The 26599-nt window shown below is 36.4% G+C and overlaps 1 protein-coding gene across 5 annotated transcripts in view; it reads right to left on the bottom strand.

The window, feature by feature from the left end:
- The window catches only part of CERT1 (ceramide transporter 1), a 142136-nt gene that overhangs the window by 68483 nt on the left and 47054 nt on the right, over positions 1–26599 (bottom strand). For all 5 annotated transcript variants that reach the window (XM_032278146.1, XM_032278136.1, XM_032278127.1 and 2 more), the window contains exon 3: positions 21056–21172. In XM_032278146.1, coding sequence (XP_032134037.1) covers positions 21056–21172 — 117 coding nt within the window. The remainder of the gene's footprint in view (positions 1–21055; positions 21173–26599) is intronic.

Below are 26599 nucleotides of genomic sequence, written 5' to 3'. Positions count from 1 at the left end.
CAAATAAATGTGGAGGCTACAAGTTTGGTACACTTGCACTTGGAAGTCTAATAAAATTTCATCTAAATAAGTTCCATTATATATTGTATAAATAAATCCAATGAAAAAGAAAACAGGTCAGGCATGGTGGCTCATGTCTATAACCCCAGCACTTCGGGAGGCCAAGGAGGGTGGATTACTGAGATCAGGAGTTTGAGACCAGCCTGGTTAACATGGTGAAACCCTATCTCTACTAAAAATACAAAAATTAGCTGGGTGTGGTGGTGCATGCCTGTTATCCCAGCTACTCGGGAGGCTGAGGCAGGAGACCTGCTTGAATGTGGGAGGCAGAGGTTGCTGTGAGCTAGGATTGGACCACTGTACTCCAGCCTGGGCAACACAGCAAGACTCTGTCTCATTTAAAAAAAAAGAAAAGAAAATATAGTACACTCATGAATCCTACTTCCATTGTTATTCAATTTAATAATGAAGGTTCATTATTCCAGTAACTACAATAACTATAAACATAAATATTTTGAGTTTTTAACAAATACACATATGCACAGAAATACACCCTCACTGTTTAAAAATTAGTCATTCTGGTAATATCTACAATTGTGCTAATGATGCTGTCATTGTGTGAAATTTCCCTAATCGTCCTACGATAACCATATTGAGAGCAATTTATTACACAAAATACAGCTATTTCAAATCATTTTGGTAATTTTAGAATAAAAATTAAAGTCTCATCATATTAAAGGAAGAGCTTAAATTGATTGTTTTTATATGACATGGCTCTGAATTAGTTTTTAATTTCTTTCAAAAATCAAATCTATTATCAAAGACATCAATATCTTGAAAAAGTATTATAGAGACCAAAAAACAGTTCTAGAAGAGAAGTTATCAAACTATTCTGAAAGGTGATAAAAATCTGTTAACACATCTCTTTGGCTTCCCAAGATATCCACTTTGAAAAATGACAATTTTTTATTTGCATTTATAAGGTCTGCTTTTTGAGGGTGAAGCAGGGTTAAGGAAGTAAGAATGAAAATGAGAAAAAAATTACTTAGTGGTCATAACTGATACAGTGTTAAATGTTCTTAAAATTTGTAATATGCTTTCAAAATCCCAATGGCATGGTTTTTGGGGACAATACTTTAAAGGCATGCTGGCTTTTTCTTAATTCCACTTACTCTTCCAAACACAAAAGAAGAAGGTGAACTCATGTACAACCTCTAATCACCAATTCATTATTTTGAAAACACCAAATTCTACCAAAATTAATAATCTGGAATTCAAATATAGTTACTATAGTAGTATGTTTCTATTTCAACATTTCTGTTTAAGATCCCTCATACAAATTGTTTTGCAAAAAACTTCCTTCCCAAATTTGCTAGTGTTTGTAAGCAGTATTCCTAAGCATGTTCTCATGAATGTAAAATAGTATCTTGGGTTGATGAAGTACTTATTGAAACACTTCCTACATAAAACATTGTTTATTACTTCTGAATACTATAATAATGAGGCTACACCTTTGTTGTATTAGGACATACCTTTTTTTTTTTTTTTCCATTTTAACAGCAATACTAGCTTCAACATTTTTTTAAATGGCAATCTTTTGGCCACTAGAGGAGGTCAGTAATAGTTTTCAATTAGTAGTACACTTTGAAAGCTGATACAAAGGTTACTACCAGTCAAACAAATATAGTAACCTTTAGACTAAATCTGATATATATCTTTATGCTTTAGATCTTGACTTTTTGAGAACATTTAAAAGCATTTCAAATTACATATAGTTCAAAGTTATTCATTAAATAAAATGCCTAAAAACTGATTTGAACAGAAAGAAAATGCCAAAAAACCTCTCTTAAAGTTGCAACTAAATTTAGTAGCTTGGTTTAATTTTAACTTGTACATTATCATTGTGCACAGTCTGTTCATCGGTCTATTTACCCTCCAAAGAAAGTGGTATAAAACATAGCAAAAAGGTTGGCTTTAAAAAAAAAGTAGCACTTGCCTTTTGAAAACCTTCTTCTTTTTCCTAATAACACTCTGTAGCAAGAAGCACAGCAAAGAAATTGAGAGAAAATTAAGTAACTTCCTCATGGTGTCAAAAATTACCTAGTTATTAATGTCACAGTTCCTCACTCCCACTCCCTCCACCTAAACTACAGTGTCTCTCTCCATTTTAATTATGGAAAATGAGAAAATACAAGATTAAATGTTAACACAGGCACAACAAAGGATTTTCCTGAAAATAAAATTCTGAAACCCATAAAATCAAATAAGCTGACTGTGTTGTAAGCATCCATACATTTAACTTCAATATTATTATTTAAAAGCAAACAATATGAGAAGCCAGACACAATATCTAAGAAAGCAATTTAACCAATAAAATTGTAATTTAAAATACGCAATGGGCCGGGTGCGGTGGCTCAAGCCTGTAATCCCAACACTTTGGGAGGCCGAGGTGGGTGGATCACCTGAGGTCGGGAGTTCAAGACTAGCCTGACCAACATGGAAAAAGCCAATCAAAAAAAAAAAAAAAAAAAAAAAATAAAATTAATATTAAAATAAAAAAATAAATAAATAAAATATGCGATGGGAACAATTTTAGCTTGTCCAGGTCAATATAAACATATTATGTGAGATAAAGTTTAGCATGACAATTTCATGCCCATTAATATTAAAATTTATTTAGGCTTTCAAATGCTTATGAGTCCCCCACTAGATAAGTTATACTCTGTAACAAAAACCCCCACAAGAATATGAGTGAGAAAATGGGCTTTTGAATCACTGTAACAGACAATTAGATACATTACTTATTACCTTCCCTGGGCTTCATTTTATCTTTAAAATGATATGGCTAGTCTAGAACTGTACTTCTCTATACTTAACCTAAATACCAGAACTCGGGCTACAAATGTACATATACAGTGGAAACCACATAAGACAGTCCCTTGCTGAACTAGTTGGAGAGATATAACACACAACTCATCAAGAAAACTAACTTTATAATGTATCACATAAGAAAAGGCTCAACTGACAATGATTTCCAGGAACTGAACCACTAATGAATCAAATAAATTTTAAAACATATATTTTCAAATAGTATTAAGCAGGATTTTTATATTTCAGTGGTCTAAAACCTAGGTACAGTACAATTAACTTCACTGAGTACTGTATTTGCTTACTCTCAAGATATTCTCAAATCATGCTGAAAATCAGAACATTGGCAAAACTTAGCCCATAAACTACCACGAGAGAGCTTTTTCAAATCCTAGTCTTTCCTGTATCATAATTTAAAAACTAGTAAAAAATATAGCAACTCATTTGAAGGTCATTTATGGGATTTGGTTATTCACTTGGCATTTTCTTCTACTAAACTAGAACATGACATAAACTTTCCTTTACAGAAACATCTGAATAGGCAAAATGCTGAAGTTAAATGAAGCTGGAAGGGTTAACCAGGACCTAAAACCAGGACCTATCAGAAACTGTAGTCCCTGTGTCTTAAGCAACAACCTACCTAAGTCGGGCTAAAAAGCTGAGTGTCACAAGTATACTAGAGAGGAAGAAGATAGTAAGACATCTTACTTACGACCATCCAAAGTCAAAAAATGCCCAAATATAATATGGTACCAAAGAAGCAGAGGGCCATAATAGTTGCCTCCATTGTCTGCTTGGTTTCAACCTTCTTTTCTTACACTTATAATTCAGGGCTTTTGATTCTATAACATAGTATCTCTGTATCTACGGCTCCCTGATTCTCTTAGGATCAAGTTTACACATTGCTAATAAGGTCTTGGTAGTGGTAGAAATACAATTACACTCAACTATCAGCCTCTATATTCATTTGGTATCCAATATTTAAAATGCGTCACAACAGTGTTGGTATAACAGTGTTTTGTTCTAGCAAACAGTCATGTACAGTCGTGCACTGCATAATGTTTTGCCAATGACAGACCACATATATGATGGTGGTGCCATAGGATAACACTGTGTTTTTATTGTACCCTTTCTATGTTTCAATACACAAATAATTACCAATGTGTTATAATTGTCTACAATATTCAGTACAATAACATACTATACAGGTTTGTAGCCTAGGAGCAGTATGCTCTATCATACAGCCTAAGTGTGTAATACGCTATTCTATCTAGGTTTGTGTAAGTTCACCCTATGATGTCTGCACAACAAAATCACCAAACTATGCATTTCTATGTATCACTATTGTTAAGGATGTGGGTATTTGTTCTAAGGATATATTACATGTTTTAAAACAGTGGAACTATCTTAACCATTAAGAGTGCAGTTCAGTAGTGGTAAGTCAATCCAATTTATTGTATAATCAATCTCCAAAACTTTTTCAACTTACAAAACTGAAAGTCTATGCCCATTCAACAGCAACACCCCATTTATCCCTCCCCAGTCCCTGGCAACCACCATTCTACTTTCTGTCTCTATGAATTCAACTACTCTATGCACCCAATATATACAGTATTTATCTTTTGATGACAGGCTTCACTTAGCATAGTGTTCTCATCATTTGGTAGCATGTGGCAGAACTTTCTTCTTAAGATTGAGTGATATTCCATTGAATGGATGTATCACATTTTCTTTATTTCATCTTCTATGTATACACAGGTTGCTTCCATGTTTTTGTAATTGTGAATCATGCCAGGAAGATGGGTATATAACTCTCTTCAAGATTGCTCTTTCATTTCTTTTGGGTATATACCCAGAAGTGGTAAATCATATGCTAATTCTATTCTTCATTTTTTTCAGAAGTTGCGTACTATTTTCCACACTGGCTGTACTATTTTACATTCTTATCAACAGAGCACTAGGGTTCCAATTTCTTCACATCCTTGCCAACACTTGTTATTTATTTGATAGTAGCCATCCTAATGGGTTTAAGGTGGTATCTCATTATACTATTCATTTGACTCTGTCACTCAGGCTGGAGTACAGTGGCATCATCTCAGCTCATTGCAACCTCTGCTTTCCAGGCTCAAGTGATCCTTCCACCACAGCCTCTCAAGCAGCTGGGACTACAGGTATACACCACCATGTCCAGCTAATTTTTGTATTTTTTGTAGAGACGGGGTCTTATTATGTTGCCCAAGCTGGTCTTAAACTCCTGGGTTCAAGCGATCCACCCGCCACTGCCTCCCAAAGTGCTGGGATTACAGGCAAGGGCCACTGTGCCCAGTCTTTCTGATTTAGTCTTGGTCAGAGTTGTGTTTCTAGAAATTTGTCCATTTTCATCTAGGTTGCCCAATTTTATGGCATACAATTTTTCATAGTAATGCCTTACAATTCTTTTTACTTTGCACAGTCAGTAGTACAGTAATCCCCTCTTTTCCATGGTTTGATGTACATAGATTTAGTTACTTGTAGGAAATTCTGATCCAAAAATAGGTGAGTATAGTACAGTAACACATTTTGAGGGGAGGGAGAGAGGGAAGGGGGAGATGAGGGGAGAGCAGGGAGAGAGAGGAAGAGAGCCAGAGCAAGCACACACATGTGCTCACATTCATTTAACTTTTACTACAGTGTACTGTTATAATCATTCTATTTTATTGTCATTGTTGGCAATCTCTTACTGTGCCAAATTTCTAAAATAAACTTTATTATAAGTATGCATGCATAGCAAAGGAGATTTATATATATAGGAGAGTTTGGTACCATCTGTGGTGTTTCAGGCATCCACTGGGGGTCTTGGAACATATCCCCTTGTGGATAAGGTAGGACTCCTATAACATCCCTACATTAGTTCCTGAAGTTAGTAATTTGAGTGTTCTTTTTTTCCTTAGTCCATTCTGCTAAAGGTTTGTCAAACTTCTTGATCTTTTTAAATAATCAGGTTTTAGTTTCAATGATTTTCTCTGTTATTTTTCTATTCTCTATTTTATTGATTTCAGTTCACATCTTTATTATTTCCTTCCTTCTGCTAGCTTTGGCTTTACATTATTTTCCTTTTTAATTTATAAAGCTAGGTCATTGATCTGAGGTCTTGTTTACTAAAGTAAATGTTTACAGCTATACTTCCGCCTTAGCACTGCTTTCACTGTATCCCCAAAGTTTTGGTTAAGTTTTTATTCAACTCTAAGTATTTTCTAATTTCCCTAGTAATTTCTTCTTTGATCCACCACTTGTTTAACCTCCGTGATTCTGTAAATCACAGTTTTACTTCTGTTACTGATTTCTCAAGTCACTCAGCTGTGGTCAGAGAGGATACTTTACATGGTATTTGTCTTTCAAAATGCAGTAAGATTTAATCTGTGTTCTAACATATGATCTATCCCAGAAAACGTCTCATGTGCACTTGAGAAAAATGTATATATTATAGTGTGGTACAGTGTTTTGCATATGTCTTTTTTACCTAGTTGGTATACTGTGTTAAGTTCTCTGTTTCTATACTTAATTCTGTCTGGTCTGTTACTGAAAAAGGGCATTGAATTATTATTGTAGAACTGTCTATTTCTCCTTTCAATTGTTTTTGTTCATATATTTTGATGGTCTGTCATTAGGTATGTAAATGTTTATCATTATTACAGTCTTCTTGCTGCAGGGAACCTTTTATTAAACAATGTCCTTATTGTTTCTTAAAACCTTTGTTAACATAAAGTCTATTTTCTCTGATATTACTATAGCTAACCTTGCTCTCTTTTGTTTGCTATTTGCATGAATATTTTCTTCCATTCTTTCACTTTCAATCTGTTTGTTGTCTTTGGATCTGAAGTGTAATATAGACAGTGTATAGTTGATCTTGTTTTTTCTTTTTTTTTTTTTTTCTTCTGTCACCCAGGCTGGAGTGCAGTGGCACAATCTTGTCTCACTTGCAACCTCCACCGCCTGGGTTCAAGTGATTCTCCTGCCTCAGCCTCTGGAGTAGCTGGGATTGCAAGCGCCTGCCACCATGCCTGGCTAATTTTTGTATTTTTAGTAGAGACAGGGTTTCATCATCTTGGCCAGGCTGTTCTTGAACTCCTGACCTTGTGATCTACCTGCTTCGGCCTCCCAAAGTGCTGGGGCACCTGGCCTGATCATGTATTTTAATTCATTCTGTCAGTCTCTTTCAATTGAAGAGTTTGATTTATTTACATTTAAAGTAATTACTGATAAGGAGGAACTTACTTCTTTTTGCTATTTTCGATATGCCTTATTAGCATTTTTTGCCCCTCATTTCCTGCATCACTGTCTAGTTTATCACTGTTTAGTTGATTTTTCATATTGAAATGTTTGCATTTTTTTCCTATTTCCTTTGGTGTATTTCTATAGCTATTTTCTTTGTGGTTATCATCGGGATCATATTTAACATCCTGAGGTTGTAACACTATAATCTGAACTTACACTAGCTTAACTTCGGTAACATACAACAACTCTACTCTTTTGCAGCTCTGTCCTCACCCCTTTCAATTGTTGATGTCACAAAATTACATCTTTCTGTGCGACCAAAAAAATAAGCAAATATTCTTTTAAATCCATTAGTCTACTACACAGAAAACAAAATCTACAATTACAAACCAGTTACTATACTACTAGCTTTTAAATTAATTGTTATTAAACATGTATTTTTTTAATCATGTAGAAAACAAAAAGTAGAATTACAAATTGTTGTTACAATAATTTTAACTTTCATAATTGCTCATGTGACTTTTACTATTTCTTCATACAGCTTAGAGATGTTGTTCAGTATGCTTACATTTCACTTCAGAGGATCCCTTAAGCAGTTCTTGCAGTGCAGGTCTAGTGGTAGACAGCAAATCTAACTCCTTTAGCTTCTGTTTATCTGGACATGTTTTAATTTCTCCCTCACTCTCCCCTACTCCAACTTTTTACTGCTGGAAAACTAATTTTTTTTTCTTTCTCTTTCTTTAAGATACAAGGACTTATTATTTTGCCAGGCTGAATTTGAACTCCTGGGGTTCAAGTGATTCTCCTGCCTCAGCCTTCCAAGAAGCCAGGACTACAGGCACACACCATCACACCTGCTATCTCCTTCCCTTTTGAAGGACACTTTTGTCAGATATAGAATTGGGTTTTTACTGAGATGGGGTATTGCTATGTTGCCAAGGCTGGTCTCAAACTCCTCACCTCAAGTGATCCACGTGACTCAGCCTCTTGAATAGCTGAGATTACAAATGCAGTACCACCATGCCTGGCTCCACAAATATAGGAATCCTGGTTGACAGTTTTTTCCTTTTAGTGCTTTGAATATATTGGCCCAATACCTTCTGGCTTCTAAAGTTTCTGATAAGAAATCTGTTAATAATTATATTGAGGTTTCTGATAAGAAATCTGTTAATAATTATATTGAGGATTCCTTTTATACAATGAGCTGCTTCTGACTGACTTCAGGATACTCTATATGTCTTTTGAAAATTGATTATATCTGTGAATCTCATTGATTTCATCTTATTTGGAGTTCGTTAAACTTCTCACATGTTTATATTCATGACTTTCATCAAATTTGGGAAGTTTTTAGCCATTATCTTTTTGAACATTCTTTCTGCTCCTTTCTCTCTTCTCCTGGTGCTCTCAAAATGTGTATGGAAGTCCACCTGATGTGTCTCATAGCTCTCTAAGGCTCTGTTCACTTCAATCTTTCTGTCTTCAAACTCAATCATTTCCATTGTCCTATATTTAAGTTCACTGATTGTTGTTTGTGCAAATCTGCCTTTGAATCCCTCTAGTTAATTTTTCATTTCAGTTACTATAGTTTCTAGCTCCACAATACCTTTTTGGTTTCTTTTCAGGTTTTCTATTTCATTGATATTTCTACTTGTTCATTCATCTTTTTCTTAACTTTCCCCACATCCTCCTTCAATTATGTGAGTACCGTTAAGGTAGTCACTTTAAAGTCTTTGCCTAGAAGATCAGCCATCAAGTCTTTTTCAGGCACAGTTTCTGTTGATCTACATTTTTACCTTGAAAATGCCACACTTCCCTGTTGCCTTCTATGCCTTGTGTTTGTTTTTTTTTTTTTGTTGTTGTTGAAAACTAGAGCTTTGAATTTACTAGTGCAGTAACTCTGGAAATCAGGTTCTTTTTTTTTTCCTCAGGGTTTGTTATTTGTTATTGTTATTTTTTATTGTTGTAGGCTACTTCTGTGCCAAGGATTCAGCCTGAAGTGGAAAGGTAAGGTCTTCTTAGAGTCTCTTCTAGGACTGCACCTTTTCCTGAGTACATACTGTCATCACTTTCTAATTTTTCTTGTATATGCAGTTGTTTATGAATGTCCTAGTCTTTAATGCCTGGCTCCAAAAGGAAAAAGAAAAATTAAGGAGAAAGAGGGCATCAGTCCTTTATGTCCCCTGGAAATCACTTCAGCCAGAAGGGGAGGGACCTGCAACAACAAAGGTTACCCACCTCTTAGTCTGCATTTCTGTGATAAAAAGTCATAACTGGCAGTGAGAGCATATATCCCTGGTATTTGGAGGACAGGATCCTTTGTGCTCACTCTGGCTCCCACAAGATTGCTCTAGGAACACATGCACACCTGCCTGCCATGGGGCTGGGATGGGTGGAGGTATAGGAAGTTACTACTGTGCTAAGAGCTGAAATTAACTGAAATTAACAGCAATTTACCGTTCACGCCTTCCTTGGAACTTGCAAGCCTTCAGTAGACTCCAGAGTTTGAAAATAGCTGTATCAGCCATATTTGACTAGTGGAATTATTGTCATAATTGGCTAGTGGAATATGTCCAAAAAATATCACACATACTTGGCTAGTGGAATTGTTGTCTAGGTGGGGAAGACAGATTCTTGGTGCTTCCTGCTCTGCCATATTCCCCAAATCCTACCTCCATCCATAATTTTTTTTAAAGGAAAAGGTACACAGAAGAGGAAAATACACTACTGTCTGGGTTATAAGACTGAAGGTAGTTTCTGTTGTTGTTGCTTTTTTTTTTTTGTTAAAGAGACAGGGTCTCATTGTGTTACCCCGGCTAAAGTGCAGTAATACGATCATAGCTCACTGCAGCCTCAAACTCCAGGCTCATGCGATCCTCCAGCCTCAGGCTCCCTAGTAGACGGGACTATAGGCATGTGCCACCATGCCCGGCATTTATTTTCCTACTTTATCATTAACAAATATTACTTTAAAAAACCATGGTTGAGGAGTCAATAAAATGTATGTAATACAACAATTTGCAGGAATAGTTTTTTTTTTTTTTTTTTTTTGAGACGGAGTTTCGCTCTTGTTACCCAGGCTGGATTGCAATGGCGTGATCTCAGCTCACCACAACCTCTGCCTCCTGGGTTCAGGCAATTCTCCTGCCTCAGCCTCCTGAGTAGCTGGGATTACAGGCACGTGCCACCATGCCCAGCTGATTTTTTGTATTTTTAGTAGAGACGGGGTTTCACCATGTTGACCAGGATGGTCTTGATCTGTTGACCTCGTGATCCACCCGCCTCGGCCTCCCAAAGTGCTGGGATTACAGGCTTGAGCCACCGCGCCCGGTGCAGGAATAGTTTTAAGACTTGATAAGCACTGTTAGAGCTAACTGTATGAGTATTTTAGGTTGCTGTTCTTGAAATAATAATGTTACCTACCACTTACCAATCAATGTTCTCATAATCCATTCAATTTCATTTTTATGTAAAATGGGGGCTTCTATGAGAATTAAATAATTCATGAAAGTGCTGAATTATTCCTTCTAGCCCTCTACAGATCAGGGGAGTACTATTAAAAAGAACAAGGGCTAAGAACTGAAAAGTGATATAACCATTTCTGTATTAATCATTATTTGCCTATGAAGTACATGGCCTTTCTGTGTGACTGAAAAATGACACAAATGTTTTCAGCTAGGATAATATTTTAACCTGTGGGATACTAATTTACTTTGCTTCCTGTATTTATTATTCCTACCCCAATGTTGTTTTTCATTCTCAGTACCAGACAAGCTGAGAATATGTACCGAGAAATAAAGATAATATAAGCACGATACTTTTTTTTTTTTTTTTTTTTTTTTTTTGATATGGAGTTTGCTCTTGTTGCCCAGGATAGAGAACAATGGTGTGATCTTGGCTAACTGCAACCTTTGCCTCCTGGGTTCAAGTGATTTTCCTGCCTCAGCCTCCTGAGTAGCTGGGATTATAGGCATGTGCCACCATGCCTGGCTAATTTTGTAGTTTTAGTAGACAGGGTTTCTCCATGTTGGTCAAGCTGGTCTCAAACTCCTGACCTCAGGTGATCCGCCCGCCTTGACCTCCCTAAGTGCTGGGATTACAGGCATAAGCCACTGTGCCTGGCCAAGCACCATACTTTTAAGTGATTGGTTAAAAAGATTCATTTGATGAAAAAGAGCAGTTCTGTGTTGACTTTGGGAAACATTTTCCCCCAGCTAATGTCCAATATACTCAGCAAGTAAAATTAGACAACAGTTTCTATTGCTGTCATTATGTGTAAGCCGTGTCTCCCACCATTAGTTTTCCATATTAAATATAGAAAAAAGCAGAATCTGTTGGGCGCGGTGTCGCGTGCCTGTAGTCCCAGCTACTCGGGAGGCTGAGGCTGGAGGATCGCTTGAGTCCAGGAGTTCTGGGCTGTAGTGTGCTATGCCTAGCGGGTGTCCGCACTAAGTTCGGCATCAATATGGTGACCTCCGGGGAGTGCGGGACCACGAGGTTGTCTAAGGAGGGGTGAACCAACCCAGGTTGGAAATGGAGCAGGTCAAAACTCCTGTGCTGATCAGTAGTGGGATCGTGCTTGTGAATAGCCACTGAACTCCAGCCTGGGCAACAAAGCAAGACCCTGTCTATAAAAAAAAAAAAAAAAAAAAAGCAGAATCCCATCTGTCCCAGTGACTATCAGAATCTTTCCTCTTCATTAAATAAAAATTTAAATACAACATTAGGACATTGTACAGAAATAGCTTTTGCAGTATATACCTCATTTTCTTTAATACCTTCTGTAAGAATTATATGGAACAGTTGACTCTACATTAACTGTTTTTTTTTTTTTTTATAACTTGTTACCTAAATAGTTTACAAATTACAGACTAAAAAAGGATAGAGAAATAAGCTGAAAATCTAGTAACCGTAACCTAAGTTAGTGACAAACACATAGTAAGCATTGTAAAAATACGAAAATCTGGTAAACTCTATGTAAAATTATAAAATGCGTATTCAGGACATTATACTTGTATAACTGCCAATCCCACCCTTTCCTTTAAACTTCCCTTTTTTTTTTGAGATGGAGTATCACTGTTGTTACCCAGGCTGGAGTACAATGGCGCGATCTCGGCTCACTGCAATATCTGCCTCCTGGGTTCAAGCAATTTTCCTGCATCAGCTTACCAAGTAGCTGGGACTACAGGCACGTACCACCATGCCCAGCTAATTTTTTTGTATTTTCAGTAGAGACGGGGTTTCACCATGTTGACCAGGATGGTCTCAATCTCCTGACCTCGTGATCCACTCGCCTCGGCCTCCCAAAGTGCTAGGATTAAAGGTGTGCGCCACTGCGCCCGGCCTAAACTTCCTTTAAAACTAAATAATTAACAATAGTAATGTGGTGTGAAATGGTAATCAGACATTTTTCTTTTTACTTTGGGACATGCTAAGAGATTAAGGCAGTTAACAGTTGAAATCAAAAAATAGCAAAATGACAAACCGAGCAAACAAAAACAAAGAATAGGGTAGGAAAGTAAAAGTTATGAATAAACAGGAATTACAAACAAGAGAAAAGAAATAATCGGATGAAACAGATACACTAATTGTAGCTGCGGGCAGTTGACTGGAGTTTTGTTAACAATAAAGAGCACTGGAGTTAACTATACAATTTCACCTTTCCTTGCAGGTAGGGTATTCTAAATTTTCTTGGTTGCTGGGAATTTTCCCATTTCTCAAGGAAGTACAGGTTGGCTTCTATTCCTAAAGAGCTTAATTAAAATGAATGGACCTATGACATCAATACTTGTGAGATTTTCAAATTTTCAATATGCATCTGAGCAGAGGGGACATGTATGCTCAGCTTTAGTAGATACTGCAAAATTGTTTTCCAAGTGTGTGCACAATTTACATCTTCCATCAGCACTGTACGAGATTACTTGTTGCTCCACATCCACACCAATATTTGGTGGGGTTTTTTTTGTTTGCTTTTTAAAAGCCATTCTGGTGGGTACATGGTGGTATCTCAATGAGGTTTAAATTTGCATATCTCTGATGATTAATAGCATGGAGTACCTTTATTTATGTTTATTACCCAATTGGACATCCTATTATGAAGCAGCAGTCAAATCTGTTGCCTTTTTTCCCCTTAACTGAACTGCCTAAACTTTTTGTATTAATTTGTAAGAATCTCCCCATTTTTCTGACATAGTATCTTGCTAAGTTACATCTCTTTGACTGGCTATATTAGTTAATATGATTAACTTTCTAAGTGTCTTCTTTCTTCACTATTCAACGTACAATCTTTCCAATCCTTTTACCATCTTGGTAAAAGCTAACTACCTTCTCAGACAGAAGAACCCACTGAAAAAAAATCACCAAACTTTCTTTTTTCTCCAAGATTTACTTTTTGAAGTATTTAGGTGTAAACCAAAAATAAAATTCTAGGCACCCCCCACAAACGGCTTAATGTATCCTCTTCCTGGCCAAAGGGACTCAACTAAACTTGAAAAACTAGTTCAGACTATGACTGGAATGGAGATGGGTCAGACACGCCTCATTATAGTCTCTCCTCCCTTGGGAGTTCAGGTTTGGGCTGACCAGCATTAGTATTAAAATAGAGATTCTAAGACTGACAGAAAAGACTCCATAGCAGGAAGATACCAAATTCCAATCTGACTCTAGTATTAACATCACATAGCAGAGAGTAGGGCCCTGAAAGAAACCAAAGTGTTTTACGCCAAAATACATTCCTTCATATTTTAAAATGGCCCCACAAAACTGTCTGTTATAGGGGAAACTTACTTCCTATAGAGAATACTTTTCCCTTTTCAGGTCTTTTTCTGATACTGAAGAAACGGAGTCTAGAACCTTTCAAGGATGTGTATAAGAAACATTTGCCCTCTACTGCCCCTGCTGGGGCAGCCACCTATGAGACTTAATCTACCTAAGAAAGAACCTTAGTCTCCACAATCCTTTATCTTAATCCAGACAGACACTTCTTTCTGTTGATTCTAAGCCTTTAGATAACTCTTTCAACAAATGGTCAATCAGAAAATCTTTGAATCTATCAATGACCCTGTAAACTTCCCACTCCTTCCAAGTTTACCAGCTTTTCTGGACTCAACCAATGTATGCCTCACATGCACTGTTGATATTTTATGTCTCCTAAAACATAACCTAAGCTGTAACCCAACCACCTTGGGTACATGTTTTCAGGACCTCCTAGGGCTGTGTCATGGGTCATGATCCATAACCTTGACAAAATAAACTTCTAACGTCTCAGATACCAGTTTTCAAATATTGCAGGCAAGAAAAACAGACAAATACGAAGTTACTTTATAAGCCCTTGACAACTGAATTATTTTTATTCTAGATGACTATTAAAACTAAAGAGGGTTGGTTGGTACCTTATTTTCCTCTTTGATTTCACCAACCTCAAAAATGCTGGTAGTTTAATATTATCTACTTTGAGGCGTTTTTAAAAAATTTAACCATGTATGGACTACTGCATGCAATTTAACAGTTAACTCCCATTATTAGGAACCAAATTCTTGATTTTAATGACTGAAACATCCAGAGACAACATGAAGTTTCTTTGCTGGGTAATAAAGGTCAGTTGTGATTCTATGTACTGATTTTTCTACAACTTATATGAGAAAATGGCAGAGCCCTGACCACTGTGAGAACCATGTATTTATACTTCCCTCAAGATTTAAAACTCTTGAATGTAGGTAGGACGTAAAATTTGATCCTCTGTCACCATCATATGATGCTAATAGGTAAATGGAGACTTGGTTCTAATACACCCATGAAATTAATTATATGAAGTGTACACTCAAAATAATGTTATATTTGCATTCTTAAACACTTTCTAATTAAGCCATATTCAAATGCAAAGCTAAGTTTTATATAATTTATAAAGCAGACAAGAAAGGATATCTATTAAAATCTAATATTGATTTAAAATGGCATACACTAATATGACTTTATATGACCTTGATATTTAAAAACTACTAAAAATTAATAATTCTGCTACCCAGCTACTTTAAAACTTTCCTAAGCTTAAGTCAAATTTAAGACAAAAGAAATGAAAGTGTCAAGTAAGTAGAAATTGCTCCTGAAATTAAAAAAAAAGTAGCAAATCAAACACTCTGACAGAGCATGGGGGAAATATTTCATCACAGCAAAGCAACAAAACTTGTATAACCAATGCTTTGCTGATTCCTACAAAGAAGTTTAATTAGAATATATCTGAGTCTTTAAGAAGCTATGGTCTAAATAATATAGATATGAGGAATAAACAGAAAATATGAGAATACTGTGATTCAAGAAGCCCATTATTTATATCAACAAAACATAATTCACAGAAATACATACTTAAAGCACAGAATTGTTTGCTGGCCAAAAGCCCTGGTTCTTGGGTCAGAAAGACCTAGGTCTGAATGCTGGCTACTTTGCTAACTAACCTTGGACAAGTTATTTAACCTCTCTGTGCCCCAATTTTTAATCTGTAAAAATAGGATAATAATGCTAACCTCATGATAGTGAGGAAAAAATGAGATAATATATACAAAGAGCTTATCATATTAGGCATATATTAATCCTCAACAATGTTAGCTATCTTCACATCATCATCATTATTGTCTAGAAGTCCTGTAAAATAAAACTCCTTTTGTTTGCACACGTGTAATGTATGTATGAGCAAGTTGAGAGTGTGTGAATGTGCATGTGTGAAATACATCAATACAAAGAACTTATAATCAATATAAGAGTCTCCAGAGAAGGAAAGAAATGAAACCCCCAACCCTCTTCTTCCTGATGTTGAAAATAACTAAAATCTGCCAGCTAAGCCCTAACAAAAGCCCAACAACAAGAAAAGGCATTAAAAGCCCATCTAATGGCATCAGAACTACTAACGTCAAGTGTACTACCAATGTCAAGTGGTACACTGATGAAGTAACTAAATGAACTGAATAAGCTGGAATGTTGGTGCCCAGGCTAACCACAAAGTACAATACTCTTGGTTTATCATGGATAGGTTATTTTGTTTGCTTGTTTTTGTTAGGGTGTGAGGGGGTGAGGGTATGGTAACATATACCATTAACTATCAATTTTTCCTCCTTAAAATAACTTACCAAGGCCACTCAGCTAGTATTAGGTTGGTGCAAATGCAATTAAAGTTTTTGCATTGTTGAAATTTGCCATTTGATAATGGAATACATTCTTAAATAAATGTGGTTACATTATAAATCATTTTAATGTGCATTTCTTGCTTTTATTTTTGCTAATGACTTAGTACTGCTGTTTATGTGTTTATTTTAGACTATGAAAATGATGTTAGACAAAAAGCAAATAAAGTAAAGTCAAGTGATTTTCTTATTTGAGTACAAAATGGGTCTTAAAGCAGCGGAGACAACTTGCAACATCAATGATGCATTTGGCCCAGTGCTAATGAAAGTCCACTGCAGAGGTGGTTCAGGAAGTGTGCAAAGGAGATGAGAGCCTGGAAGATGAGGAGCACAGTGGCTGGCCATCAGATGTCGACAACGACCAACTAAGAGCAATCATGGAAGCTGATCCTCTTACAACTACGCTAGAAGTTGCCAAATAACTCAATGTTGACCATTCTATAGTTGTTCAGGATTTGAAGCAAATTGGAAAGGTGAAAAAACTTGATGAGCGGGTGCCTCATGAACTGAGTGAAAATAAAAAAAAAAAAAACTGTAGTTCTGAAATGTCAGTCATCTTCTCTTATTCTATGTAACAACAAAGAACCAGGTCTTGATCAGATTGTTATGTGTGAAGAAAAATTGGATTTTATACAGCAACTGGTGACGACTAGCTCAGTGGTTGGACCAAGAAAAAGTTCCAAAGCACTTCTCAAAGCCAAATTTGCACCAAAAAAAGGTCATGGTCACTGTGTGGTGATTTGCTGCTGGTCTGATCCACTACAGCCTTCTGAATCCCAGTGAAACCATTACATCTGAAAAGTATGCTTAGCAAATCGATGAGATGCACAGAAAACTGCAATGCCTGCAGCTGCTTCTAGTCAACAGAAAGGGCCCAATTCTTCCCCACAACATCTGACTGCACGTTGCACAACCAACGTTTCAAAAGTTGAATGAATTGGGCTACGAAGTTTTGCCTCATCATCATATTCACCTGACCTCTTGCCAACTGACTCCTAGTTCCTTCTTCAAGCATCTCGACAACTTTTTCGCAGGGAAAATGCTTCCACAACCATCAGGATGCAGAAAATGCTTTCCAAGAGTTCATAGAATCCGAATCATGGAGTTTTATGCTACAGAAATAATCAAACTTATTTCTTATTGGCAAAAATGTGTTGATTGCAATGGTTCCTGTTACGAATAATAAAGATGTGTTTGAGCCTAGTTAAAATGATTAAAAAAATCATGGTTTAAAACTTCAGTTACTTTTGTACTAATCTAATACACAGTAGTGCCAGGATTCAAATCCACATTTGCCAGACTTCAGAATCCAGTACTGAAACAGTTACCAATATAATACAGTACACTGTCCTTTTTGACAATCCATAGGCAAAAAAGAAAAATAAGTTCGTATTTATCTTGGTATAGTAGTATAGAACTCAGATGATACACTCTTAATTTGCAGGAGGTTAGCTCATGGGAATTGTTTATAAACAACTGGTTTATTAATGGTAACAGATAGACAAGAGGATTAACACAAAATTGAATTCTCAGAAATCCTGAACTAAAAGACAGCACAGTCTTAGGCAAATTACTTAATTTTAATTTAAATCTCAGTTTCCTCTCCTGCAAAATAATATGTCCTTTATTTTTCAGGATAGTAGGGAGAAAATAAAACACATAAAACACTTAATACAATAATTAGTTCTTGGTGATCTTCTATAAGTGATAGCTCCTACCATTATCATTATTATGCCTGTACAGTTTTACAGACAATATCAAGACAATGATGCATACTTAAATAGTAAAATTACTAAACTTAGCTTCTACAGTATTGACTTAATGATACTGAAGAACGAATCAAGAAACATCTCACTAGCCCTGGTCTATGAGAGAAAAAAAACCAATTGTGTTTGGTGATAACATTTGACATTTCTCCCTCTTACATGTTAATAGCTCAAAAATTTAGAATTCATATTCTAAATATAAATTCACTTAAATATTCACTGATAGGCTGCTCAGTTGGCATACATACATATTTTACTTTAGTATGTTAAATAACATTAACAACAACAATTAATAATTTCTCCTTGTCTACGAATAAACTGTCTTTAAAAATAAGAAAGGGTGTCTGGGTGCGGAGACTCATGCCTGTAATCCCAGGACTTTGGGAAGCCAACTCCGGCAGATCACTTGAGCTCAGGCGTTCAAGATCAGCCTGCGTAACATGGTGAAACCCTGTTTCTACCAAAAATACAAAAAATTAATTAGTTAGGCATGGTGGCATGTGCCTGTAGTCCATCTACTTGGGAGGCTAAGGTGAGAGGATCACTTGAGCCCAGGAGGCAGAGGCTTGAAGAGAGCTGAGATCTTACTCCATGCTAGGTGACAGAGTGACCTCATCTCAAAAAAAAAAAAAAAAAAAGAAAGAAAGAGCAAGACTGTACAATGTGTAACAACCCTGCAGTTGAATATTTTTTTCAAGAACTTAAAATCACTGGAAATTTATTATCTCAGCTTAAGTCTCACTGTTCTGAGGAAACCCAAAGATTAAATCTATCCATCGTTCAAAGATGTAAATAAATCAATAGTATACGAGAAATAGATGCTTCATGCATAATCTTCACTAAAGGAAAAAAACACAAAACAGGAACCTTGCAAAGGAACTGTCATTGAACTTTACTGAGAAAAGTGAACAAAATAAAATATGTTTAATTAAAACAGAAAAAAACTAGCCCTGTAATTTAAATCAACTGATTAAAATCGCCCTTAAAGGTCATCTCAGTTAGAAATACAGAAATTAATTCTACTTAATAACATCTTTAATCACCAGTGAGACGGCCAGCCCTGATTAAATAACATGAAACAGGCTGTTCTCCTTATATGCACATTTAGCTACTCTCACCTAATGCAAAACTCTTCATCTGAAACAAGATGGTATAATTTAGTGAATTTAGTTGGGACTCCAAACCTCTTGCTTTTCCCTATATGCCATAAGTGGGAAAATGTATCAGTCATTCTGGTAAGTAACTTTGCATGTTATCTCATTTATATCTTACAACAACTTTGAGCAAAGTACCAACATTGGCAGCTGAGAATAAACACTAAGAAGAGGTTAATTACCATGGCCAAGCTCACACATGTCATACATGGCAGCTACTGTTGCATGTAAGGCCTGGCTCCAAAGCATTGAGATTTTTGAAATACTAGCTCATATCTCTCTTAAATAATAGAAAAATAATAATTGTTTTTCCATGTTTAGACTTCTCTGAAGTCACGTGACCAAGATAACTAAGACTTAGAAAATGTTTTAAACATTTAATACTAAAGTTTAAATATATAGTCCTAAGGCTAAAACAAAGAAAAACAGAAAGGTAACACAGTCAATTTTGTTTAGGCTGGGGGAAATCTTTTTTTTTTTTTTTTTTTTTTTTTTTTTTTTTTAAAGAGGGGGTTTCACCATGTTGGTCAGGCTGGTCTTGAACTCCTGACCTCAGGTGATCCGCCCGCCTTGGCCTCCAAAGTGCTTGGATTACAGGCATGAGCCACCGCGCCCGGCCTTTTCATTTTTATTTTTAAATATGGGAAGCTGGGGGAAATCTTAATCAATAAACCAAGCAACAAAGGTAACATGATTGATATCAAGAAGTATGTAATTGTGAAATCTCAGGCCAGACTAGTTTTTCTTGGGTGTATGTGTGTGTGTTTTGTGACTGTTAAAAATAACCAAAACAGGTGTTTCAACTACAACTTTGTGAAACTCAAACGAACAAGTACAGGCAAGTATATAAACAAGCAAAACTTCTTTTAAGTCATACTTAAGAATGACATGGTGGATTTAGAACTTTGTCTGTTCTTTGTTTTATCATGATATTATTGAATTAGCTAATAAGGCAGATTTAGTAATATATATTTCTTTAGTCTGCTTAATATTTATTAACAAAAGGCAAAGACTAGCCTTAAATTATATAAATGTACCTTATATATTTACATAAAAAAGGCTTTCTATAGGTTTATCATTAGATAGCTTCACATTTACAAAGATTAACTGATTTACAAATGTTTGTACTAAGAATTTACCCAAATAGTTATTACAAAAGTCGCTTTTACAAGTTAGGGTTTTATAATCCAATGTTATTTCAAAAATCCTTTTCTTTAGATCATAAAAAAGGTATTTATTATGAATCAAATCCTAAATGAAAAATCAAAATATGTTTTATGAAAAAGGGGATATTTTTGTTTTAATTAACAATGAAAAATATTTATCTTTTTTTTTTTTTTTTCTTCAATGAGACAGAGACTCGCTCTGTTGCCTAGGCTAGAGGGCAATAGCTTGATCTGGGCTCACTACAACCTCCACCTCCCATGTTCAAGCAATTCCACTGCCTCAGCTGCCTGAGTAGCTGGGATTTACAGACATGTGCCACGACACCTGGCTAAATTTTGTATTTTTAGTAGAGGGGCGGTTTCACCATGTTGCCCAGGCTAGTCTCGAATTCCTGACCTCCTGATCCACCCGCCTGGGCCTCCCAAAGTATTGGGATTACAGGCATGAGCTGCTGTGCTCAGCCAAAAAAATATTTATCATAGCAACTATCCTTAGTACAACTAAAGTGTTAAAAATAAAATTATTTCAAAAAATTTACATATGAACTGCTTTAATTTTTACCACCCAAATCGTGTTCAATGTTTCAGTAACTAATGCCACATGTCAATTTTTTTAAGGCAGTGTCAACAATCTCTTACCTAGTCCTCCATGGACAGGTAAACATTAGGGATCTTACCTTGTGCTGTTCAATGGCATCTATCCATTGCTGTCTATGATCTGGATCCTGAGCACGAAGATACCAAACACTATCATTTACACTAATATCAAATCGACATTCATCAAAATCATGAGGCTGTGGAGAAAAAGTAGAAAATGAAAAACAAAGCTAATTATATCCTCAGAAGTGCTACGCCCCAAAGCCAAAACATGAACATGCTCATTCTGTGCTGGTGGGAGACTTGTTACTTTTAATTTTTCTACTCAAATGACTTAACTGAAGATGTCTCAGATAAGAATGCATAGAGGCACAGTTAAGGAAAGCCAAATTTCACTCACAACTCTTACAAATGAGTTGTCACATACGCTACAAACATCTATTTCTAAAACAGAGCTGAGATTTTTCATCAAATGTTTTGAGTTGACTAGTGAGAACACCACCAAACGGATACCTTTTATTTTTATTTATTTTAGAGATGAGGGTCTTGCTTTACTGCCTAGGCTGGAGTGCAATGGTATGATCATAGGCTCACTGCAGCCTTGACCTCCTGGGATCAAGTGATCCTCATGCCTCTCAAGTAACTGGGACTACTGGCACACACCACCATGCCCTGCTAATTTTTATTTTTATTTTTTAAAAGATGGAGTCTTGCTTTGTTTGCCCAGGCTAGTCTCAAACTCCTGGCCTCAAACAGCCCTCCCACTTTGGCCTCTCATGTTACTGGGGTTACAAGCACCAGCTACTTGTGCCCAGCCAACTGCATATTTTTTTGTAAAAAGCCAAAATAAGTTTTAGAATAGATATTTACTATATTTTTCTTACTCCGTTATTCAAAAGTAAATTCCCATTTTTAATAATTTTATTTTATGAAGTCTTCTTGATGTCATTTATCAAATTTTATGAAATTTAACAAAGCAAGATAAAAATAATGTTAACATTGTCCTTTAAGTATTTAAAATTAACCTCTAGGCTTTTACATGTCTTTGACAGTAACTACCAGGAGCACTTCCAGCTAAAGGAAAAAATAAAATGAATATCACATAAGATCTATGTGAACTACCTAGAGAAACTCTGCACTAAGGTGTAAACATTTAGTGAAAACGTCAACTTTTTGATTCAGTGCTCCTGACTCTTCTTAAGAATATGTAAAATGAGTGTTTTACATCCTTGTTTTTAATTTCAATAAATGAATTAAAATATGACAGGAATACATCACATTTACCACCTCTTTTTCCACTGGGAGAGTCAATCAACATCTTTTCCTGAAAAGGTTCTTAAGCTTGGGAGAAAAGAATCTGCTCTGGGCAACAAAACAAAAAAACTTATTTGTTCAACAGAATTGCTTGTACTCCTCCCAGGGTTTACTTTTTATTCTCTCCCTCCCTTAACAAAATCCATCTTTTATGTCATCAGTTTATTTAGCAAAAACAATACAAACTAACTCTACAATCTTCTCTAGGCTATGAAAAAATTTCTCTTTTAAGATTAAGACAAGAAATCACAGTTCAGACTGATTAAAGGATTCAGGTAAGTATTTCCTGAATCAGCATATGTTGCGCAATAAGACTACAGTGAGAGGTAGAGTGTGTTAGAAAGAAGCAAAAGGGAAAAACAAGACAATATATATCCTGCTTCAGTAATTATAATTACAGAAAGACGTAAGTGATGATGTCCAACATTCATAAAGAAAATAATGATCATAAATTTAACTAAATTCTAAATATTCAGGAATTTAAGAATCAAGTCTAATTATTAAGAATAGCTTCTTGGAGAAAATGAAACATATATGCTATGTAAAGCAGGGGTCCCCAAACTGTGCGTCACAAACTGGTACCAGTCCATGGGCTGTTAGAAACCTGGGGCTGCACAGCAGGAGATTAAGCAGAAGGCAAGCAAGCATTACCACCTCAGCTCTGCCTCCTGTCAGATCAGCAGCCGCATCAGATCCTCATAGGAGCAGGAACCCTACAATGAACTGCGTATGCAAAGGATCTAGGTTGTGCGCTCCTTATTAGAATCTAATGCCTGATGATCTGAGGTGGAAGAGTATCATCCCAAAACCAATCCCCACCACCCATTCCATGGAAAAATTGTCTTCCATGTAACTGGTTCCTGGTGCCAAAAGACAGGGGAATGCTGATCTAAAGAACCAAGTAAAGAAAGTAAAACAGATGATCAGTCTACTGCTTCAAGTAGCCCAGGAGTTTTAAACTTTTACTGCATGATCATTCCCATTAAATTTTCAGCCAGTAGTTCTGAGAATGTTTTACATTTTGTATTGTGTTAAACATCCTTATTAAAGTTTTAGAAAAATAAAAGAACATATAGCTCATAATTCACCATTTTCTCTGGCAAACACCTTCCTATACAAACAAGGGAGCCATTTCCACCATGAGTGATCTGAAGCATAGGTGGTGTAGAAGCGAAAAGCATGAATTTTAAGTGATGTAGAAAGTCTGTGAATAACACAGAAGTTTTAAATCTCAACAAAGTGAAAAAAAATGAGAGATGAGTCTAAAGGGCAAAGGAAATGACTGATTTGGTTAAGAGGATATGTTATACAATAAAGCTCACATCACTATATTATACACACATATGTTCCCCAAACTTATAACAGATTGCTTCATTCAATGACAACTGATCCTGTCTTTATATAAATTGTTGCTATTTTGCTCATATACAGTAATTTAGTCTTGTAAAAAATATTGAAATGAAATATTTATCTTGATTATTGAGGTTTTTCTTGCTTCCTTTAATTTTGTGATTGAGGTAAGTCCCTCACTGGTCTCATCCTCCTTGTCTTGTGCTGACAGGTAATTATTAGAATGAAATAAATGTAGGATAGAAGCCAAAATTAAATGGAAAACATTGAGAGGTGATAAATATATGATCTAAGGCAGCAGTCTACAAACTTTTTGGTACCAGGGACCGGTTTCATGGAAGACAATTTTTCCACAGACAGGTTGGGGAGATGGTGTCGGGATGAAACTGTTCCACCTCCGATAATCAGGCATTAGATTCTCATAAAAAGTGTGTAACCTAGATCCCTTGTATACACAGTTCAAGATAGGGTTCGCACTCCTATGAGAATCTAATGCTGCTGATGATCTGACAGGAGGCAGAGCTCAGGAGGTAATGCTGGCTTGCCCACCACTCACCTCCGGCTGTGCAGCCCAGTTCCTATCAGGCCATGGATTGGTACTGGTCCATGGCCCGGGGTTTGGGGACCCCGATCTAAAGGAAAAAAAGACTAAAAAGTTTAAAGAATTAAGGTGACAAATGATGAAAAGACAAGTGATGAAAAGATAGAGCTAAGAAAAAAGAAACAGTTAAAAATGTGGGAAGCAGCAACAAAAAGCCAGGTTAAATAAGTCATGGGCATGTTAAATAGATTTGAGAAAAGCACAAAATGAAAGAAATATAATAATGAGTATCAAAGGAGATAAAGCAAATACTTTTGCTGGTGCTTTCAAACGTGAGAATGTAACACATATAACAGAAAGATACACTATGCCCAGGAAAAACAGACATAGAAAGATCAAAACAAATATATATTCTGTAAAGTTAATTAATTTCAAGAATAAAGGAAATGCAATAGAACACTGTTTCTCAAGCTTTTTGCATCACCACACCCTCTACCTCAAAATTAAATACTAAGGATAAGATTTTTGCCCATTAGAATTTTGGGGGCTATAAACCACTGTTTTATCTAAGATTTCATCCCTCCTCAAAAACCAAGTATCACCACCACTGAGAATGCCATGCTACAGGAAAAAGACATCTATAAAAAGGTAGGTTGCATATTTTCTCATGTAACATTCATTGTTAAGGACAAAAAAATTTCAAAAGGTGAATGAATACATGGCACTTATATCTACTCCCTACCAAAATAACCTTACAGGAACAAAAGAGATATAAATGTCCAAAAGAAAAACAAAAAAACTTATCACCAAAATTCACAGTTAGAATGTGGTAAACGACTTAACAGGTGTTACCAAAATACCAGGGGTTTGACTAGGTCCTGCTGCTCACAGCACAGCAGGCCAATCACTGAGACGATTACTGCTAGGGAAGAAGGCTTTAATAGGGTGCTACAGTTGAGGAGATGGGAAGTCATTCTCAAATCTATCTCCCTGACTGACTAAAATTAGGGGTCTACAGAGCAGGAAGACATATAACCATGTGTGGAAACAAGAATTTGGGGGGGTAAGGAAAAGGAGTTGCTCAACAGGAAGTAGGTGGTTGGTTAGGCACTTATGACAGGTAAGAGTTCTGGCAACTCATTGCCCAGGTGCAGTGATCTGTAAGTTTCCAGTTCTTTGATACTACCCTGGAGGTCTGATGGATGGCTTCCAGAGAAAGGACTTCAGATAAGACAAACGTAACTTTCCCAAGTTTCAAGACTAGGAGGGTCAATTGCTAGGTTTATGCAAAAGAAATCATAAACATCAGTTCTATGGGAAAACTGGGTCAGATTCACAAGTCTGAGAAAACTGAAAATTAAAAATCTACAAAAGAGAAGACAAAAAAATCCAGCCAATTAGCACACAACACTGGAAAAGTAAGGGAACTAGAGGCTAAGGCATGGATGGAGCTGAGACCAGAATTAATTGAGTCATTAAAAGGTGCAACAAGACCCCTGAAATCCCACATGGCCATCCCAAGCATTGGTGACTACTCACCTACTGCCACACAGTAACATTAGAGGCCCGCTCTCCACCCTCTGGAGAGATTAAATCAGACATCCTTACACAGAATAGGGTACAGGGTGCTATGGGAGACGGGGGTGAAAGGAAGCAGATAAATAAAAGTATTAATATTAAAGGCTTCTTTCCCCTTTTTGGCACCCAGAAGGCTAGGGCCCATACTTGCTATGTTGTGCAGGGTGGTCTGGTAAAGACTTGAGCAGAGAGAGAGAGAGAGAGAGAGAGAGAGAGAGAGAGAGAGAGAGAGGGAGGGAGGGAGGGAGAGAGAGAATGTGTGTGTGTGTGTGTGTGTGTGACACCCAAGCCAGAGTGGTGAGATCTTGGCTCACTGCAACCTTTGCCTCCTGGAGTAGCTGGGAGCACAGGTGCATGCCATCACATCTGGATAATTTTTGCATTTTTTGTAGAAACAAGGTCTTGCCATACTGCCCAGGCACTGGTCTCAGGCTCCTGGACTCACACCACCCACCTGCCTCAACCTCCCAAAGTGCTGGGACTACAGGTGTGCACCACTGCAGCTGGCCCAGAGTTTTATAATCAGAATTTTAGGTTCTTTTTCTCTGGCACTCTAATTTAGGATTATCTCCTTACTAGGTTCTTTTGCCTGGTTCCTATAGATAAAATGATGGCAGGTTTTCTTCAATGGAGTTTGAGCTCTCTCACATCTCTGCCATGATAGAAAGTGACCGAGATCATGGTTCAGGCTACTCCCAGTCAGGTGAACACATATGTGGTTCAGAAATCAACCAGAAACTTGGGTAAAGTTTATATATACAATTTTGAGATCCCTGTCTCTAACTCTCTCCTCTTTTTAAGTTTTGAACTTATTTTCTAATAGCACTGGTTATATCAAGTA

The sequence above is a fragment of the Sapajus apella genome, unplaced genomic scaffold (assembly GCF_009761245.1).
Source record: "Sapajus apella isolate SASKATOON/1434 unplaced genomic scaffold, GSC_monkey_1.0 scaffold1, whole genome shotgun sequence".
NCBI lineage: Eukaryota > Metazoa > Chordata > Mammalia > Primates > Cebidae > Sapajus > Sapajus apella.
The sequence above is the reverse complement of the archived record's forward strand: the minus strand, read 5'-3'. Positions and strand labels throughout refer to the sequence as shown.